The sequence below is a fragment of the Zootoca vivipara genome, chromosome 6 (assembly GCF_965207765.1).
Source record: "Zootoca vivipara chromosome 6, rZooViv2.hap1.1, whole genome shotgun sequence".
NCBI classification, from domain to species: Eukaryota; Metazoa; Chordata; class Lepidosauria; order Squamata; family Lacertidae; genus Zootoca; species Zootoca vivipara.
The window spans coordinates 14511018-14531557 of record NC_142589.1 but is presented as its reverse complement, the minus strand read 5'-3'; the positions used below and the strand labels follow the sequence as shown (position 1 = coordinate 14531557).

The following is a 20540-nucleotide window of genomic DNA, read 5'->3' as shown; positions in this document are numbered from 1 at the left end:
ATTTTTTTATCTGTTGCAGCCTAGCCCCCCTGTTCTCCCCCCCCCCGCCACTCAGCCACCAGAGGAAAAGTAAGATAGGGTGGGAGAGAGCAGGTAATTCCCCCCCTATCCCTTTCCATCCCCAGATTGGGGTCTCATCCAGTCTGACGTGGACTTAATCCAAGGCAAATTGCTAATCCCCTCTTTATTCGTGTTTTAAAGTAAACAATACCGACACAGATTAGTGGGTTGATTTACACCCCTGATGCTTGCAAGGGTTGGTACCATGTTAAGCCATTTCTCCTGCCCCCCCCTTCCCAAAAGATGCTCAGACATGGCAGATAAGCTGAGGAGAGATAACAAAAGTCTAGGACCTTAATTGGATCTGTTTGGCTTCTCAGACCCTCAGTCGTGAGCCAGACAGGACCCAAATCCAGTTAGTTCCACGGTGGGAGAGGCACCTCAGAGCGAGGGAGGCGCAGATTAAATTTCTGTCGGCCCCAAGTTATTTGTACGGCCCATCTTGATAATGAATCCATTTTATAGTGCAAGTGGCAAATCGGTAAATGATGGGGAAAGACAGAAGCATAGGAAGCTGCCTTTATCCTGAGTCAGGCCACTGGTCCTTCCAGCTCAGTATTGAGATTCCTGCATTGCAGGGGGTTGGACTAGGTGACCCTTGGTACACCTTCCAACTCTTGATTCTATAATTGGCAACAGAGTTTCAGGATTTCAGCCCTACCTGGAGATTGAACCTGGGACCTTCTGCATAAGAAGCAGGTGCTCTGCCACTAAGCTGCATCCTTTCATTTAAGACATAGGGAGCTGTCTTAGGCTGAGTTAGATCACTGGTTCCTCTAGCTCTCAGTATGGTCTACGCCAGTGTTTCTCAAAGTTGGGTCTCCAGCTCTTTTGGGACTACGACTCCCATCATCCCTGACCACTGGTCCTGCTAGCTAGGGATGATGGGAGTTATAGTCCAACAACAGCTGGAGACCTAAGTTTGAGTACGAATTAGTACGAATAAGATCCCCCCCCCATTGTGTAAATTATGTTTCTTCAGTGCTCTCCATTAGAAGATCTCTCTATTTACCTCTTTCCTCGCCCTTCAGGAAAACTACCAGTCTGTTTACAACTGGCAGTATGTCCATTGCCTGTACTTCTGGTGTCGGGTCCTGAGCACCATCCATCCGAACGACATCATGGAGCCTTTGATCTACCCGTTGACCCAAGTCATCATTGGCTGCATTAAGTAAGTCTTCCGTTTCCTCAGTGTCAGGCTTGCCTTTCGCTTGTTTGCCTTTTGAAACCTATGTGTCCTCCGAGGAGCTCAAGCTGACGAAGAAAATTCTCTCTGATGTCTGTTTTATCCTGTCCCCTGTCTCCACTTTACTCTCACGGCAACCTTGTGAGGTAGGTCAGGCTGTGAGTCGCACCCAGTGAGCTTTCTGGTCTAATGGGGAAATTAAATCCTGGTCTCTCAGGTCTTAGTCCGGCGCTCTAAGCCAGGCATCCCCAAACTTTGGCCCTCCAGATGTTTTGGACTACAATTCCCATCATCCCTGGCCACTGGTCCTCTTAGCTAGGGATCATGGGAGTTGTAGGCCCAAACATCTGGAGGGCCGCAGTTTGGGGATGCCTGCTCTAAGTGCTATGCTGTACTGGCTCTCAAAACATACAAGTCCACTCTCAAAATATATCAGTTTAGGAAAAGCGGGTGAAGGAATGGCAATGAGACCCCCAGTCCTTTGAATTCAGGAACAGCACCTGTGGTAGTCATGACATCTGCTTCAGTGGGCCCTCAGACCTAGTTTGGCAAGCTCCTCCAACTGGGTCAATTAGCTGAGAACCAGGAACTGGTCAACTCATCTGCCGCTGGCACTCTAGTTAGTCTCTGTCTCAGCTGGGCTCCCTCCTCTCCCAACTCCCAAGGTCATGACATCTCCTGGTTGACCTGCGCATGGACGTTGGTCTGCGTTCCAGGCTTCGTTTGGAGTTTTGAGAAAGTGACGTAGGTGCCAGTCACAAAATGTCTGCCGGGAGGTGGGTGGCATGTTGCAAAATGACCACCACGTTGAAAGAAGCTCCGGGGGGGGGCAGGGATGGAAGACAGGACCAACAAAAACAGGGTGGGCAATCCCAGTCCCTCACAGCTGCCCTATCAATGGTGGGGGGGGGGAGGAATCTACATCGGCCACTACTGTGGTCACTCACTGAGGCCACATCTGAGCTATGAATTTAAAGCAGTATCATGCCACTTTAAAGAGTCACAGTTTCCTCGAAAGAATCCTGAGAAGTGTAGTTTGTTAAGGGTGTCCAGAGTTGTTAGGAGACCCCCTATTCCCCTTCCAGGGATACCATTTCCAGAGTGGTTTAACAATCCCTTTTCCCTAGGGTTGCCAGACTCAATAGCGGACAGGACTTCTGTGCCTTTAGTTGCCCTGCTCTCTTTTGAGTCTGGAAACCTTAAAGAGAAACCAGCAGACCCTTTGTTTACTTTCCAAGCAAAGGGTCTGCTGGTTTCTCTTTAAGGTTTCCAGACTCAAAAGAGAGCAGGGCAATTAAAGGCACAGAAGTCCTGTCCTCTATTGAGTCTGGCAACCCTACTTTTCCCTGGAATTCTTGCTCTGTGAGAGGGAATAGGAGTCTCCTAACAACTCTTGGCCCCTTTAACAGATCATGGTTCCCAGAATGCTTTGGGAGAAGCAATGAGTATTTAAAGTAGTATCATGTGGCTTTAAGCCCGTATTGCAGACAGGGTAAAAAGGAAGCTCTTTGCACCTGCAGCGAAAAAGACGGCAGGCATCCAATCCTGGCACCCGGTGAAACGTGGGCATGTTTAAGGGGGCATGTTCAGTGTTGGAGAGGCTGAGCCATTGCAGATAGGAACTGACCAGGAAGAGCAGACTAGCACCCTTGCTGAAGTTCGGAGGGTTAATTTACTGAGGCTTTTCGTGGGCATTATAGGATGTACCAGCAGGCACACTGGTCCCCATGCACACCATGTTGGCAGCTCCCTGGGTTAGAACATCAGCACAAGCACAAAATATCCAGGATGGGTGATGGCCCCTGAAAAGGAGCCGCTTGAGATTTGTTGATGCTCTTAACATCAACATAAACCTATACCTATATGAAGAATCCTGAATGTTTTTGTTATTTGAAGCACACATGTAACACACTCACGCCCACACCAGCTGACTCCGTGCTTTGGGACCACACTTGGAGGCTAATGGGTGTGCAGTAAATTTTCTAAAACTCCAGCAATCTCAAGAAATCCTGTTAATGCCGTGTCCAGATTGCACGGTTGGTTTTTTTTTTTTTTTAAAGAAAACCTACGCTGCTTGCGTTTCCAGGCTCCTCTGAGTGTTGATGAAGATAAACAGGTTTAAACGATTTCCAGAGCTTGCCTCTCTCCCCCCTTCAATCTCTCTCTTTCCCTCACCCCCCGAGACGTCTTCCCGTCACTTAAGTGGGGCTTTTAATTGTCCTGCGGACGAGCTGAGGCAGTTTTCCACCTGTCTAAGCAGATAAATCAGCTGCCTCTGAGGCCTCCCGGAAAGGTGAGCTCAGCAGGTCCCTAGGAGGAGAGGAGCGGAATTTCGCTGGTGACTGTCACATAAGAGGACGGCTCTTGGGGTGGTGTGCAAAAGCTTTTTTAAAAACAAAACAAAAACAAAACACAGGCTCAAAAAAGCTTTGAAAATGGAGAGTGTTTGTATCTAGAGAGACCAGGTTGAATTTTTAGAAGTTTGCGCAAAACTGGTCTCTTATGAATGTTTAAAAGGGCTGTACCTCAGTCAGTTAGAGCATTTGTCTTTCATGCAGAAGACCCCAGCTTCAGTCTCTGTAGAATTGGGAGAGAACCCTGTCTGAATCCCCGGGGAGAGCCACTGCCTGTCAGTGTAGACAGTACTGAGCTAGGTGGACCAATGCTTTGACTCATCAAGCTTTTCCCTTAAGACAAACGGATGGAGGAAGCTGCCTTATATTATATTATATATCTATCTTGGTATTGTTTACATTGAAGGCAGCCTCAAAATGGCACTAAGAAATGGAAAAGTTTTCAGATATAGCTCCTGCAAAATACTAAAAACAGCCTTCCAGTGCAGTTTTGGAAATTTGGTTCATCACCAAATCACGTGAGGGTAACCTTTGACCCTACAGTTGTTGAACTGCATCTCCCATCAGTCCTGGCCATCGACCATGCAAAAACAATACAGTGGAACCTCGGTTTACGAATTTTCGGTTTACGAACGCCGCGGACCCATCTGGAACGGATTAATTCACTTTCTATTACTTTCAATGGGAAAGTTCGCTTCAGTTTATGAACGCTTCAGTTTATGAACAGACTTCTGGAACCAATTACACCCATGCTTCGGGTTAAGTACGCTTCAGGTTGAGTACTCCGCGGACCCGTCTGGAACGGATTAATCCACTTTCCATTACTTTCAATGGGAAAGTTCGCTTCAGTTTATGAACGCTTCAGTTTATGAACAGACTTCCGGAACCAATTACACCCATGCTTCAGGTTAAGTACGCTTCAGGTTGAGTACTCCGCGGACCCGTCTGGAACAGATTAATCCACTTTCCATTACCTTCAATAGGTTCGCTTCAGTGAACGCTTCAGTTTATGAACAGACCTCTGGAACCAATTGTGTTCATAAACCGAGGTACCACTGTACAGTCGTACCTTGGTTGACAAATGCCTTGTGACTCGAACGTTTTGGCTCCCGAACGCTGCAAACCTGGAAGTGAGTGTTCCGGTTTGCAAACGTTTTTTGGAACCTGAATGTCTGACGCAGCTTCTGATTGGCTGCAGGAGCTTCCTGCAGCCCATCGGAAGCTGCGCCTTGGTTTCCGAATGTTTTGGAAGTCGAACGGATTTCCAGAAAGGATTCCGTTCGACTTCCGAGGTACCACTGTATTTGATAAAGATCAATTTCTTAATGCCTTTCAATCCTTACCCCCCTCTACACCACAGTGGCTTTTCACAAGTTGTTGACTTTAAATTTGAGGAGAGGGGCAGAGCAGAAAAGAAAATGGCAACAGATTTTAGAAGGAATGCTTCTGGCTTGTTTTAATTTTAAACATTGGGTGGTTGAGAAGCACACTGTGCCAGTTACCTTTTTTTGTCCAGAAGGTGGCGCTTAGCCCTTGAGAAACAGAGCCGCAGAATAAACAAGAGTAGAAGCTAATGCCGTCCGCGGGAGCTCTCTTGCTTCAGGCAGGAACCAGGGCAGAATTTTAAATGTGCTTAAACAAGATAACTAGGCAGCACAGGGGTTGCCGACAGAAGCTGGAATTGACTCCTTTCGCCTGCTGCCTCCCAAGGCCCCCCCCCCCGCCCGCTCTCTGGCGCGTGGTGGTGGTGGGGGCTCGCCGGCCTTCGCTTCCTGCGGTTTGACAGAGATTTGAGGGAAGAGTTGTGGGGCAGGAATGTGGGCCTGGGGGTTCAAGAGTGCTGTGTGCGGCTGCCAGAATGGATTTTGGCTGTCGTCGCATTAAAAAAACAATGCTTTGCCAAGAACGTTTGTGGAGTTAGGACTGAGAAGAATATAAGGGCGGCTGGGTGGGTGGGTTGTCTCTCCAGGTTAATCACATATACCCAGAACCACTCTTCAAATCTTCTGTTGTAATGCCATCTTTTTTTCTTTTAAAATGTAATTATTTCTGAGGTGCCTCTTGCCAAAAATACTTTGCCCAAAGATGCCCACCGGGCAGGCGGTTTGAACGTGGTTCATTTGTCGTTGACACCAACTTTCTCCTCAACCACATTCAGACACGATGCTAGGCTAGTTCACACATTACCCTGAACACAGGTACAAGCTGTTGCCACATACACAGGCGTTTGTGTGGAAGTGGGCACACTTGCCTAGCTCAGGTGCTGCCACTGTTAATATTTTCTGCAAAGAGCTCAAGGTGGCCTACACCTCCCCCCCCTCACAACAACCCTGTGAGGTAGATTTAGGCTGAGGGGCAGCGACTGGGCAAAGCCAACAACTGATCTTCGTGGCTGAGTGGGGATTGGAACCCAGATTTCCCTTTGTCCTATTCCAGCACCCTAAACACTATGCAGCACTTGTTCTCAAATGTACACAGACAAGACACTGGTTGAACATTGCGTGTGACTTGAGCGTGCAGTTCAATTGTTTTGCGTCCTCAGGTACACAGTTGTACACCCCTACTGTCTTCACAGAATTCCAGAATGTTTTAATAAGCTTTTGCCCCACAAATATAACTGCAGCTACTGCTCCTCTTGGTAATTTTCCTGATTGAGAGCAATGTAGGGAGCCTAGTGTTGCTTACACTGGCTGGCAGCGAATAGACATTTATTTATGCTTTGCAGGTTCTGTGTATATAGGAGGTGTATCATTGCTCGGCAGATGCCAACCAGGAACACAGGAAGCTTCCTTTATACTGAGCCAGACCACTGGTCTAGCTAGCTCAGTGTTGTCAACACTGACAGGCTCTCCAGGGTTTTAGACAGCAGCCATCGCCATCCCTACCTGGAAATTTATTTACTTATTTGCATTTATAGCCCACCTTTTTCTCAAAGAACTTGAAAGTGGCGTACAAGGTTCTCTCCCTCACAACTACCCTGTGAGGTAGGTTCGGCTGAGAGATTGTGACTGGCCCAAGGCCAGCCAGTGAGCTTCAGGACTGAGCGGGGATTTGAACCCTGGTCTCCCAGGTCCTAGTCCAACACTCTTAACCACTATGCCACACTGGCTCTGTGAGCCACAGTAGGCTAGCCCAGTGTTTCCCAGACGGGTCTCCAGCTGCTTTTGGATTACAATTCCCATCATCCCTGACCACTGGTCTTCTAGCTAGGGATGGTGGGAGTTGTAGTCCAACAACAAACAGCTGGAGACCCAAGTTTGGGAAACAGTGGGCTAGGCGGATCAATGGTTTGAGTAGAAGACAGCTTCCTATATATTAAAAGGAGGACTGTGGCTCAGTGGAAGATCATCGGCCTTGCAAGCAGAAAGTCCCAGGTTCAATCCCCTTCATCTCTAGATTGAGCTACAAAAGATTCCAGGCCAGAAACCCTGGAAAGCAGCTTGCCACTCAGTGTGGATAATACTGAGCTAGTTGTCCAGCTTCTATGTTCCTCAGGCAACCACCTATCTCGTACTCCAGCCTTTTCCCTGTCTCGCGGCTCACCGGTCAGCTAGTCCGGCGACAAACTCTACTGGCACATACTTCATTCCAGGCCTGTCCCTCGCCGCTGGGAAGTTTTTAAGCCGGCTGTCGCCTTGCCTCGCTCTCTGAAATTAATGGCCTTGGTTTACAGTAAATCTATACCTTTTAACAGGTTTATCCCCCAATCAATTAATTCCTGTAGAAGGTTTTCGTCATCGCTTTCGCCGGTTGCCAGGTCTCGGGGGGGCGGGGTGGGGGCGGGAAAGTAGATTTATTTCCATAATGGATCCAGTGATAATTATTTCACTATTTGGCGGGTGGGTGGGTGGGGGTGAGGGTGAAGGGGTGGTGTGTGATTTATATGGTGCGGCCGATGCAGTTTCTCGCCCTCGTTGGTTTTTACAATCTCAGCAGTCGTCGTTGCCGTTTTGTGGGGTGGGGGGCGGGAGTGGGGAGCAGTGTGATGTGATTTGCTTCTCAGAACAAGAGCTGTGATCGGGGAATGACTTTGAAAAGTGGGAAGGACTTGCAGAGGGTTTAGAAGCAGGAAGAAAGGTGTGAGTTCCTGTAGATCTCTACGTTTCTTTAAGCAGAGCAGTTGTGGTTCTGGGATGGCGGCCCTTGAGCTCTGTCCCTGATTGGGCCAGATGTGGGGAAGCTCTTGCCACTCCAGATGTTGTTAGGCTCCCAGTTCTCATCTTCCCTGGCCATTGGCCATGCTAGTTGGGGTTGATGGGAGTTGAATTCCAGTAATGCATGGAGAGCCACAGGTTCCCCCATCCCTGTTTTGACAAGTCTTCAGATCAGCCACTCATGCAGAGAGACTACAGGGAGGTACCTTCTCTGTTGCCTTTTCTGATGCCTGCTAAGGACACTTGTATTTCAACCCATCTTCTAAAATCTTTATTGAAATCTGCTTTGGACTCGCATGGATTTTACTTTATAGGCTGGTGTTGTTTTAATCAGTTTTTATATTTATAATTGTTTTTTTAAGCACTGCTTTTATGTATGCAGTCATTTCAGCTGTTTTTATATACGTAACTGCTGTATATAGAGGGACCCAGGTGGCGCTGTGGGTTAAACCACAGAGTAGGGCTTGCTGATCAGAAGGTCGGCGGTTCAAATCCCTGCAACGGGGTGAGCTCTCGTTGCTCGGTCCCAGCTCCTGCCCACCTAGCAGTTCGAAAACATGTCAAGTGCAAGTAGATAAATAGGGACCGCTCCGGCGGGAAGGTAAACGGCGTTTCCGTGCGCTGCTCTGGTTCATCAGAAGCAGCTCTGTCATGCTGGCCACATGACCCAGAAGCTGTCTGCGGACAAACGCCGGCTCCCTCGGCCTATAGAGCGAGATGAGTGCCGCAACCACAGAGTCGGACACGACTGGACCTGATGGTCAGGGGCCCCTTTACCTTTACCTGCTGTATATAGATGTCATAATAATAAAAAGGAAATGTTGTGCTTCCAGTTTAATAAAATCCAGGGCAGAAACTTGTGCAGAGACATAACAGGGAGGCTCCTTTCTGAACAGTGCTTCCCACTCCCAGAAGCCTCTAGTTTAGGTGTGGGGAACGTCTGGCCCTCCTAATGCTGTTGGGTCCCATCTCCCTTCATCCCTGACTGTTGCCTGGGGTTGATGGGATCTGGGAGTCCCCACAACTTCTGGAGAGCTAAAGGCTCTCTACCCTCCCTTGCTGTAAAGAAATAAAAATCAATGGCTGAGCCCTTACTACAGTGATGGGCAACCTTTTGAGCTTGGTGTGTCAAAATTCACCAACCCCCCCCCCCCCAACATAACTCAGGTGGTATGTCACTTCAAGAAAAAAACCATAATTTCACGAAATTTATAGTTTAAATAACAAAAATGTATAATTGTAATATATAACTGCATTTAATAAACCAAAAACTAATTATTTAACTTACCTGCTTATTAAAGTTATTATTAAAGTTTTTTTTAAAAAAATATTTAAAAAGGGGGGGAAATAAGGCAAAACCCAGAGGTCTTTCCCAGTGGGACTCTGGGCTCAGGCCTTCCTCCAACGGTCTGTTGCTGGGGAGGTGGGCTTGGGTTGGGCCTGTGCCTCCTCGTGGCCCTCTTCAGCCCACCTCTCCCCTCACTCGGCTATGCTTGTGCGGCAGCGGGACAACAGGGAAGAGGTTTCACCTTACTTGGGTGTCTCTTCTCTCTTCCCGGGATGGCGGCGCGGTGGCAGCAGCGAGGTCGGGGTTGGGGTTCTTCTCCCTCCTCCAATGGCCCCCTCCTCTTCCTTGAGGTGGGGGCGACGGGGCCTTGTTTTTCCTTCCTTTCTCCCTCCTTTCTGCAGGGGAGGCGGCAGCGGGGCCAGGGCTTCCTTTTTCCGCCTCCAGAGTGCCCCGAGGCCATCTGTCAGGTTCGCGGGGTGGGAGTGGGGTCCGGCAGCTCCCCGTTGCTGCACTGGTGGCCCCCAGTGTCCGGGGGGCGGCGGTTTCAGTGGCTCGGGAGCTCGTCCAGCAGCTCCTGCAGCGCTGGTCACTTTCATGCCGACCACCATCTTGCCTCCGTGCTGACCACCATCTTGCCTCGCCAGAAGTCCACAAGGCCCCCAGAGATGCGTTGCCTGCGGCATTCTGCCGCCCGCCAGAAGTGAGGTCGAAGATCCGTGTAGTAGCCGAGGATGAAACGTCCTTCTCGGCATGCGGCCGCGTGTCACCGAAAATGGCTATGCGTGTCAGTGCTGACATGCGTGTCATAGGTTCGCCATCACTGCCTTACTAGCTTAGTTTCTGCCTCGTGGCCTTTCAAACCATGCTTTTAACTCCTTAGTGTTCATCCCTGGCTCAAATCAAACCAAATCAAAATGTTCATCCATTGTTGCTGTTCCTTTGCCTTGTCCTGCTGCTGCTGGTGGGCAAAGTGTGCATTAGAAGGCCTGTTGAAATACATGTGCAGCTGTTCTGCCAACAAATCAGTTCTCAGGTTTGGCTCTCATGTCAGAAACCTCTATAGCAGGATCGAGAGTTTTGATTCTGTGGCTGACGACTGTTCTCCCTCCTCTTTCTCTCCCTGCAAGGCTGGTGCCCACAGCTCGCTTCTACCCTCTGCGCATGCACTGCGCCCGGGCCCTGACCCTGCTGTCGGAGAGCACTCGGACATTCATTCCTGTCTTGCCCTTTATCTTGGAGGTGAGTGCTCTTTTCATCAGCGTGCATGGCGCAGTAATAAAATATAAAGCAGCTTACTGCGTTTTCAGGACCTCTTCCAGGTGGGCACAAGGTGGACCACCAGTGGCTGCTACCAAGACAGCTTCATCCGTGGATTTCAGTGTGCAGGCTGGTCTTTTGGACAAACTGCTGCAATATCCACTTAAATCGGCATTGCACCACTTTAAACCATTATGGCTTCCCCCAAAGGATCCTGGGAACTGTAATCTTTTAAAGGAGGCGCTGAGAGTTGTTGGGAGACCCCATTCCTCTCACAGAGCTGCAATTCCCTGGGAAGAGAGGGATTGACTGATAAAACCACTCAGGGAATTGAAGGTCTGCCAGGGGAATAGGAGTCTCCTAGCAACTCTCAGCACTCTTCTTAACAAATCGCAGTCCCCAGAATCCTTTGGGAGGAGGCTGTGACTGTTCAAAGTGGTATGATACAGCTTTGAATGGATAGAACAGTCTTGTTTAGGGTTAACAGCAAAAGCTTAAACTGGGCTTGGTACCAAAGCAGCAGCCATCTGCCCTGACGATGAAGAGTTCTGGAGGACTCAAAAGTTTGCACATTGTTTTGAAATGTTGTTGGCCTGATACAGGTTTAGCTGTAATGTGGATTCTTACAGGTCTAGAATGGCTCCCTCTTTTAAGTTTTGCTTTGCGGTTACTGGTATTTCAATTAGTTGGGCTTGGTAACCGGACCCAAGGGGTTGTGCTGAAGGCTGCCGCTATGCTGCCCCCCCACATTTGGGACAAATTTTGCGCATCCCCTTGGAATTTGCCACCTTCCCCAAATTTGAGCTGCAAGCTGTCCCTTGAGAACTGTATCGTGTGGGGCCACATTTGCACCATATATAAAAAGTGTTGTGATACCATTTTAAGCAGCCAATTGTTCCCCCAAGAACTATGGGAGCTGTAGAACATTAAAAGGTACTGTGAATAGTTGCTAAAACTGCACAGATATCTTGGGGGGGGATAGAGAATCTCCCAACAACTCTCTGCACCCTTAACAAGCTACAGTTCCCAGAATTATTTGGGGGTGGGGGTGGGAAGAAGCCTCAATTGTTGAAAGTGGTACCGTAGTGCTTTAAACATGGGTTGCGAATGTGGACTTGGGAGCAAATCCCACAGCTTAACTCAGTGTGAAGAAGCCCTTTCTTCTGTGTAGCAACCTCTGTGCAGGAGCTGTTGCTTGCATTCTTTATGGGAGGGGTGCGACAGCCCCCTCCACACACTGTCCTGCTTTGCTATTCCCCCAGCGTCTGGCTATTTGTGCTCTTTGAAAGGGGAGGGTGGGAAGGAAAAGGCGAAATGGCAGACGGTGCGAAGTTTGGGGCGGGGAGGGGGGGTGGTATGGGGAGAGGCCGTTGTCTGGGAATTAGCCAAGCCACCGTGGTTTGCTGGGAAGCGAGAACCCTCCTGTGGTTATTTTTTTATGTCGTTGCAAACGTCTGTTTGTTAACCACATCCTTTCCGCCTGCAGCGGCCAGCAAAGCCCCCCCCCTCTTTCTTTTTTTCTCTTTTCTCTCCCGGACCCCTTGCGGCTTCTTGGCTGTTCCCCTCCGTGCATCTGTTTCCTTCCTCCTCCTTGCTCCCCGCTTGCGCTGCTGAGCTCCCAGCCCTCAACCTCCGGTAGATAACAGGGTCCCAGCGGCGACGCCTCCTCCCTCGTGGCAAGCCACATAGATCAGCCCAGCCGCCCCCGTGGTCTCAGCGTGCTTTTCCTCCTGGCTTCCGCCAGCGACCACATCCGATGGCGCTGGGCTCATGCAACAGGCAGCTCGCCCACGGCGGGTGGGGACGGTGCGCACAGACCGAACGCCTGCGTTGGGTAGATCTTGGTTCATGACTCTTCGCCAAAGACAAGCAGCCCCTTTATAAGAAGGAAGTGTTTGTGTGGGAATAAGCTTCTCAATATGCGGAACTTCCTTTAAATCTTCTGGTTCCATTATTTTTGTGAGATAGATAGAGAGATAGCTATAGGTAGATATATATAGATAGACAGACAGACAGACAGACAGACAGACAGACACACACACAGAGAGAGAGAGACAGACAGACAGACAGACAGACAGGGGCACGCACACACACACACACACACACACACAGCTTAGTTTTGTTCAGGAGCAGACCTATTGAAAGCAATGGACCAGGATTAGTCACGTCCATTAATTTCAGTGGGTCTACTCTGAGTAGGATCATGCTGTCCTGACAATGTGAGGTAGTTTAGGCCTTTGAGCTGTTCTTGTCTAAGATTTGCAGGTTGGGGGGGGGCAACTGACTAGGCCACTGAATCTGAGCCAGCACCCCCCCCCCACTTCCCCAGAAGTTAACCACTTGTGTCGCAGGCGAGGTCCTGAGTTCAGAGCATATGCTCTACATGCAAAGGATGATCCCAGGCTGAATCTCAAGTAGGGCTGAGAGAGGCCTCTGCCTAAAACACTGGAGAGCAGCTGCCAGTCAGCGCAGACAATACTGAGCTAGGTGGACCCATGGCCTGATTCTGTATAAGGCAGCTTCCTATATTACTGTGTTCATGTATTTGATTCCCTCCTCCCTTTCAGAAACAAAACTTGCTACGTGTCAAAAATGGCACACCAAAGAAATCGCTACTGCAGAACCCTGAAGTGCTAGTTTTCTCCAGGCAAGGACTTACGTTGTCCAGGGGCGGTGTGTGTGTGTGACCATTCTTTTTTATTTAGACAAGGCCTGGTATGTTCCTAAGATCCAGCCCCATCTTCCGAGGTCACCTTATTTCCACCGTTCAAATGAATTTCTCTAGAATCCTGGCGTGTGCTTTGCGTGACAAAGGATGCAATTACTCTCCCCTCCCTGCTGCTCTCATCCTAAAGCAACAGCAGGGAAAGGGGCCTTCTGCAGCTCCTCTTTTCTCTAACTGTGCCCCCCCCCTTTCTGCTTTCCCCCATGCCCTTGTCACCACCCGCCGCTGACAGCCTGCACGTCTCCTGCCGCCCCTCCAGGTGCTGGAATTCCCCTGGCTCCTGCCACCGGAGATAAGAGTCGTGTCAGTGATGGGCCTTGACAGCCGCCTTGGCTGCTCTGGCGAGAAGAGCACCTGCCCCGCTCCCCCCCCCCCGACTGGCGGCTTCTCCCTTCGCTGTCCCTCTCTTGAGGGGTGAGACATGTTTCAGGAGAGCTTGGGTGGGCCTCCTGAACGGTCTCGGTGTATAGGGTAGGGGGCAAGGCCTGGGGAAGGGAGTCCTACTTTTTATTCTTTTTCAGAGGATTTTGTAGAATTTGGCTCTACTTAAAAATTTATTATTATTGCTATTATTAGGATAGGGCTCTGCTCAGAGCTACTGCTGTCAATTATTTACCCCCTGACTTTCGCTCTAAGGGATTGACGGCTGTAAATTACAGTATTAAAAACTGTTTAGAACAACTTGCAATCAGAAGAAACAAAACAAGGTGGGTCCTTGCTGGGATTCAGTCCTACTTGAAAGGAGATTGAGATTCGGCTCTACTTTACAGCTAATGATTGCTATTATTTTGTTATCCGGCTCTGCTAATGTTTAAGAGGATGCTGGAGGGCATTCCTTATTCTTTGGCAGCACTCTGAAAGCTGATTTTATTTATTTATTTCCATTTAGGGATTGCTTCCTGGAGCAATTTGCTATATAATAAAAGCATATGTGAAACAGGAATATTTTTAAAATTGGAAAAAATGCATTTTTTAAAATGATAAAAACTCACTCTGTGTGTACACAAATACAGTGTAAAACAATAAGAATGCATACTTAAAGAATCAATTCACACAGACTGCCAAGACGTTCGTTCCACCGGCAGTGGCCCTAGTTTAGACACTTAATACAGGAAGGCAAGTTTGGTTAAATTAAGGTGGGAAAACTTTTTCCCATCTCTCTCTCCCTTCCTCCTAACTCTCCTGCTCCTCCCACCTCCCCATAGGGGGCAAGGCTGCTCTGACAACCTAGTAAAATCCATCTCTTTCCCCCACCCCACTCCTTGGGTGTGGTTTTTTTTTGGGGGGGATGTAGGAATAAGGGAGGTTAACTGATAAGCTCAGAGAGTCACAAGAGGAGAGACAAATGCCCTCAGCTGACTCTTTAAATGGTGAGATGATGATGGATGTGTGGGGGCCCTAATTGCTTGGACTCCAAGGCTGGGGGGCGGGAGAGAAAGAGAGGCCCAGAACATGGAAAGGGAATAAATAGTGATTCTGGAAGATGGAGGGGTGGTGGAATATTGTTCCACCAGGTGTTGCACAGCAAAGGAAGACCCAACATCTGCATACCGTCTGCAGTTTAGCTTATTGAGCTCTGGCGGGGGGTGGGGGCAGCTTTGGGCTGCTGTTTGTTCACACGCAGAGAGAGAGAGAGAGAGAGAGAGAGAGAGAGAGAGAGAGAGAGAGAGAGAGTGACAGACATCCAGTGCTAGGTATCAATCTGCTTCTGAAATTTAAGGGAGGTTTGAAAAGGAGTTTATGATACAGCACTGTCTGTGTTGTTTGGGGTTTGATTTATTTGTTTGAAAAGGCAGGGTTTAGTGGGAGGGAATAATATAGGAAAGCTGCCTTATACAGAGTCAGACCACTGGCCCATCTAGCACAGGGTTCATTGCACTGACTGCCAACAATTCTGCAGGGGGTTTCAGGCAGGGGACATTCCCCAGCCCTACCTAGAGATGGTGCTCTAACCACAGCAAGCCTTTCATCACATCTAAGCTATTCCTTCAGATCCTGGCTGGAGTGCAAGGGGTTCTCCTTTCTCTACCGTAGACCTCACTGGGGTGGCTTTGGGAGAAGGGCAGCTGTTTGCTCTGTCACTTCCCAGCCTCACAGGGTCATTGAAAATTACAGAGCATTGATTCCGCATCATCTCGTAGCCGAAAGCTTTGGCTTAGTTGGCCATTCTGCTCGTGCAGTGTGATTCTTTGCTTTTTAACAATCCCTGAAGTATAACCCAGAAGCAAAACCTTGCCTTAAGTCTGGCTTGCGAGCCAGGTTCAGGCATTGTACTAAACTGCAGTGTTTACTCACTCGCCCCAGAGCCAGAGTTCTCGGCTTACTGTGATGTGTGAATGCAGCTTCTGGGTCACCCCTAGGTGGTGGCAGGGGAGCTTTCAGGAAGTTGGGTGAGGGGCGAAAATTGTACACATAGGAACTTTTGACACTCTGTAAAATGGCATGTACACCAACAGCTTTGAACGGTGGGTTCAGTTAACCCGGTTTGCTAGGGGAAGATTCTTGCTAATGCAGTGGGATTTTCTCACCCCCCTGTCACCCCCTCAACGTATCTCCTAAATCCCCTCTGGAGGTTCAGGAGAGTCCAGCAGAGGGGGTGGGGGTGGGAGAGGAGAATCGTTCTACCTGACAAGTAGAAATCATTGTACCATCAGAACAGTTATAATAGCATGACACCAAATTCCTTCCTGAGCAAATTGTAAATACTAGATTGTGTCTTTTTATCTCAGGTTTTCCAGCAGGTAGACTTCAACAAGAAACCAGGACGCATGAGTTCAAAACCCATCAACTTCTCTGTTATCTTGAAGCTCTCCAATGCCAATCTTCAGGAGAAGGCTTTCCGGGTAAGGGGCGGGCTTTGGGGGCAAGGTTGCTGGGCAGAGATGGTGTGGTCCAGCCTCTGGCTTTTAGGAATAGCAGCTTTTGAAATGCCAAATTTATGAAATCCTAATCTTCCATATAGGTCCATATAGTTAAAGCTATGGTTTTCCCAGTAGTGAAGTATGGAAGTGAGAGCTGGACCATAAAGAAGGCTGATCGCTGAAGGGTTGATGCTTTTGAATTATGGTGCTGGAGGTGACTCTTGAGAGTCCCATGGACTGCAAGAAGATCAAACCTATCCATTCTGAAGGAAATCAGCCCTGAGTGCTCACTGGAAGGACAGATCCTAAAGCTGAGGCTCCAATACTTTGGCCACCTCATGAGAAGAGAAGACTCCCTGGAAAAGACCCTGATGCTGGGAATGATGGAGGGCACAAGGAGAAGGGGACGACAGAGGACAAGATGGTTGGACAGTGTGGTGTAGTGGTTAAGAGCGGTAGACTCGTAATCTGGGGAACTGGGTTCGCGTCTCCGCTCCTCCACATGCAGCTGCTGGGTGACCTTGGATTAGTCACACTTCTCTGAAGTCTCTCAGCCCCACCCACCTCACAGGGTGTCTGTTGTGGGGGAGGAAGGGAAAGGAGATTGTTAGCTGCTTTGAGACTCCTTAGGATAGTGATAAAGCGCGATATCAAATCCAAACTCTTCTTCTTCTCCTCGAAGCTACTAACATGAGTTTGACCAAACTGCGGGAGGCAGTGGAAGACAGGAGTGTCTGGCGTGCCCTAGTCCATGGGGTCATGAAGAGTCGGACACGACTAAACAACAACAAAATCTTCCATATTTGCTTGTGTGGTTATTTATACTCTGCCCTTCAAAGAAACGTTCAAATAACTAGAAACAGAAGGATTTTTTTTGGGGGGGGGTAATGATTATCCCCCAGCCCTGCCAGGAGGTGCGAAGGATTGAACCTGAGACCTTCTGCATGCAAAGCAGATGCTGTACCACTGAGCTGCAGTTTTCCAGTAAAAATGTTAGTTTCAGTACTATAGAATTAGAATTGGGGGGACACCCTGCGGGCAGTGAATATGACTTAACCATAAGCCCGACTGCATCACCTAATTAATTACGAAACCAAGTCTAATTAAGCATCACCAGAAGTAATTAATATGAGTCATTATATATGTAATGTCTGGACTCTTGTGATTTGGCCAGCTGTATGATAGGTGCAGGTGTCCTTCGTTGTAAAAGAGCTGGACTGGGCAGAGGGTCTTGGGAGCGCTTACCCATCTGATGCCCCATCCCAGTGTTGTTGGACTCCCAAGACCCATCAGCCCCAACCAGCACAGCCATTGAACAGGCATGATGGGCGCTGTAGTTTAGCACCACAGCAGCTGCCACGGTCTCCCCTCATTGGATGTGGCTCTCCGTTACCTGATTGATCATTGGTAACTGGTGATGCTTGAGATTGAAGCTCAGAGTGGTGCTTTGCGACTGAACTATGATCCTCCTTTTAAAAAGAGCATTAGGTTCCCAGTCCTCATGGTTCTGAATTGAGCGCTCCTTGAAATAGGTGCACAGAAAGCTGCCTTTGGCCTATCTTCACTGACTGGCAACAGTTCTCCAGGATTTCAGACTGGGGACATGGCCGGACACACAAGGAGATGTAAGCTTGAAGCTGGGTTTTTCTGCATGCAAAGCAGATTTCCTACCACTCAGTGCCTGCCTGGGAGATCACCTAGGTGGAGAGGCCATATACTTTGCCTAGAATTCAGTGGTGGAAGGAAAGCAGAATACAAGCACTTGGTTTTCCTCTCTTTCTAACAACTCCCCCCTCTTGCTTTTTCACACACAGGATGGCCTCATTGACCAGCTATACGACCTGACTCTGGAGTATCTTCACAGCCAGGCCTATACAATCGGTTTTCCAGAGCTTGCCCTCCCAACTATTCTCCAGGTTCGTCCAGGTGTCAAAAAACTAGCCTTGGGTGAAAAGGCACCTCTTTCTCTGGGTTAGCCCTGTCCCTCTATAATGGGGATCCTGACTGAGCTTGTTCCCTGTGTATGATAGTGCAGAGACTTGACAACCTACAGGAGTTTTGCTCATCCAGGAAGTTGTCTGGTTATTAGCGGCGAGCAAACGTGCCCTATTTCTGGTCTGCATCACTTTTGTATGTGTTCACCTGTCAGTCCCAAATTCTGCACTAGGAACATAGGAAGCAGCCTTATATTGAGTCAAACCATTGGTCTATCTAGCTCAGTGTGGTCTGCTCTGATGGGCAGCAGCTCTCCCAAGGATTCAGACGGGGGATAGTCCCTGCCGTGCCTGGACCTGAGACCTTCTGCACACAAAGCATGTGCTCTGCCACTGTTCTACAGCCCTTCCCACAGAAGAATAATTGTAGAAGTGGTTTTATTGGGGTGCAACCCAATTAAGTCTTCCTCAGAGTAGACCCATTAACTTTAATTGAGCTACACTGAGTAGGACTAGCATTGGGTGCAACCCATTGCCTTTAATTTGCTGAGTTTGTTGACCTTTTATATCTTAGCTTATTTCATTTTATTGTGCACTGAAGAAAGTTTGGTTGTTAACCGTTTATAAAACCACAACTAAATAACTTAAGGATTGTGCCCCAGTCTTACTCAGAGTAGACCCATTGAAATCTATAGCCATGACTGAATCTGGTTCATTAATTTTAGTGGGGACTGCTCTGAGGAGGATTTAGGCTTGTCGCCAACAAAGTAAATAATTTAATATGCAGTTTTTCAAAACATGCAAAATCCATGTGAAAATTTTCATTTAAATAACATTTTTAAAGTTGCATTTTCTCCCCAAGTGTCCACTTCTAAATAAGCTATCCAGTTCAGTACTGTATTGCCTACTTTGACTGACAGGGTTTCAAGCAGGGGATGTTCCCAGCCCTACCTGGAGGTGCTGGAGATTGAACTTGGGACCTTCTGCATGCAAAGCAGAGGCTCTACCCCTGAGCTACGGCCCTTTCTGAAAGTGACGTGTTTTAAAAAATGTCCTCATTGCTTCCCATTCTGCTTGGGTGGGAGCCCTGTCTGCAGCAGTGCCGTTGGGGAAACGCCTTTCCTTTCCACTCTCCTAAAGACGCCTCTGCAGGGCTTTGCTTTTCCTGGAATTCCACCCCCTGCACCCCCTCCCTCTGGGCGTGGGGTTGGACTCCCATCCTGGCCTGCCTCATTCATGAAACGCGGCTGTAGCCTGGAAGGATCTCCAGAGGAGACTCTTTCAACTTTCTTTTTGCTAGGGAATCAGGCTGTAGTGGGCAGAGTAGAGGGAACGTTTGGTTTTTAACCCCTGGACCCTTTGCCCAAGGACCCTGGGGTGGTCTTGTTTGCTCCAGAAGGTTATTCGTAGGGAAGGGACAGCTGCCTGTCCTCCTTCAATCTCTGAGGATAATCTGAGCTGGCTGGCTGTTTGGAGCAACCAGGGGGGGATGCTTGCAATTAGCACAAACATGCAGGCTTCAAGCTTCATCCCCATCCGTATGCCCTGGGGGAAAAGACTGTGAGATACAGAGAGAGAGAGAGAGGAAGTGGAAAGGAAGCAAGGAGAAAAAACGTTTTAAGGAAAGAATTTGGGAGAGGGACTCTTCATTTGGATGCTGGCTTTGCGTGTAGCAGGGTGCATTCTCCAACAGTGGTGGTTCAGTGGCTAGAGCAGAGCTTTCCAAACTTTTCACGTTGGCGGCACTTTTTAGACATGCATCATTTTGTGACATGGCAATTGCGTTTTACTAGCAAGCTGGAGGTTAAACGAACCCCTTTCCAGCCCCAGGAGGAGAGCGGGGAGCGTTTGCGCCACACACCTATGCACTGCAGCCGACGCACTAATGTGTCGTGACACACGGTTTGAAAGCTCTGGGTTAGAGTGTTCGACTAGGGCCTGAGAGATTAAGGTTCAATTCCCCACTCGGCCATGAAGCTCATGGTGGGGTGACCTTGTGCCAGCCACTACTTCTCAGCTGTACCTACCTCACTGGGTTGTTGTGGGGATTAAATGAGCGGGAGAGCTGTTGTAAGCTGCCTTGAGCTTGGGGGGGGGGGGAGGTGGGGTATAAATGCAAAAAAGGCCAGTTGCTGGGAATTGCAGGGGGGCAGAGTTGATGTGCTCAGGTGCTGTTTGCGGGGTTCCCATTGAGGCATCTGGTTGGCCAACAGAATGCTGGACTTAAATGAACTTTTTCTTTGTTCTAAGCTTCCCATTTTATATTTTTTTAAAAAAGCTGGGGGACTATGGCTACAAGGCATATAAGGTACCAAGGAAACTTCTCTTGCACAACTCCTGATCCTTTCAATAGAGCTTATGCAGAAGAACTGCCCTGGAGGATTGTGGTCCAAAAAGTTGGATCTCTAACCCGTACCCTTAACTCCAAATAATATGTTTATGAGGAACATAGCACCATATCAGGTTCTTCTTCGCTTCTGTAGCATGATGTGATGATGTTGTGATCCCGTCCCCACTCACAAGTAAATTCCACGATTTTGGGGTGACTCTGGGCAAAACCATGCTTTGTCTAGATGTGCAGCTCAGGGGGCGGGGGTTTCTGAGCCCAAAATTCCAATGACTAGTGGGGCAATTCAGGGGAGAGAAAGATGCAAATTCCAAGCCTCAAGCTGCAATCAGTTAGAAATGAGAGGCGGGGGGGCCTATTCCCACCTCCCCTTC

At 48.8% G+C, this 20540-nt stretch overlaps 1 protein-coding gene across 1 annotated transcript in view; it reads left to right on the top strand.

The window, feature by feature from the left end:
- NOC2L (NOC2 like nucleolar associated transcriptional repressor) overlaps window positions 1-20540 on the top strand; it is a 64750-nt gene that overhangs the window by 23179 nt on the left and 21031 nt on the right. The window contains exons 11-14 of the mRNA XM_035118506.3: window positions 1092-1231; window positions 10170-10281; window positions 15754-15867; window positions 17700-17801. Coding sequence (XP_034974397.1) covers window positions 1092-1231; window positions 10170-10281; window positions 15754-15867; window positions 17700-17801 — 468 coding nt within the window. The remainder of the gene's footprint in view (window positions 1-1091; window positions 1232-10169; window positions 10282-15753; window positions 15868-17699; window positions 17802-20540) is intronic.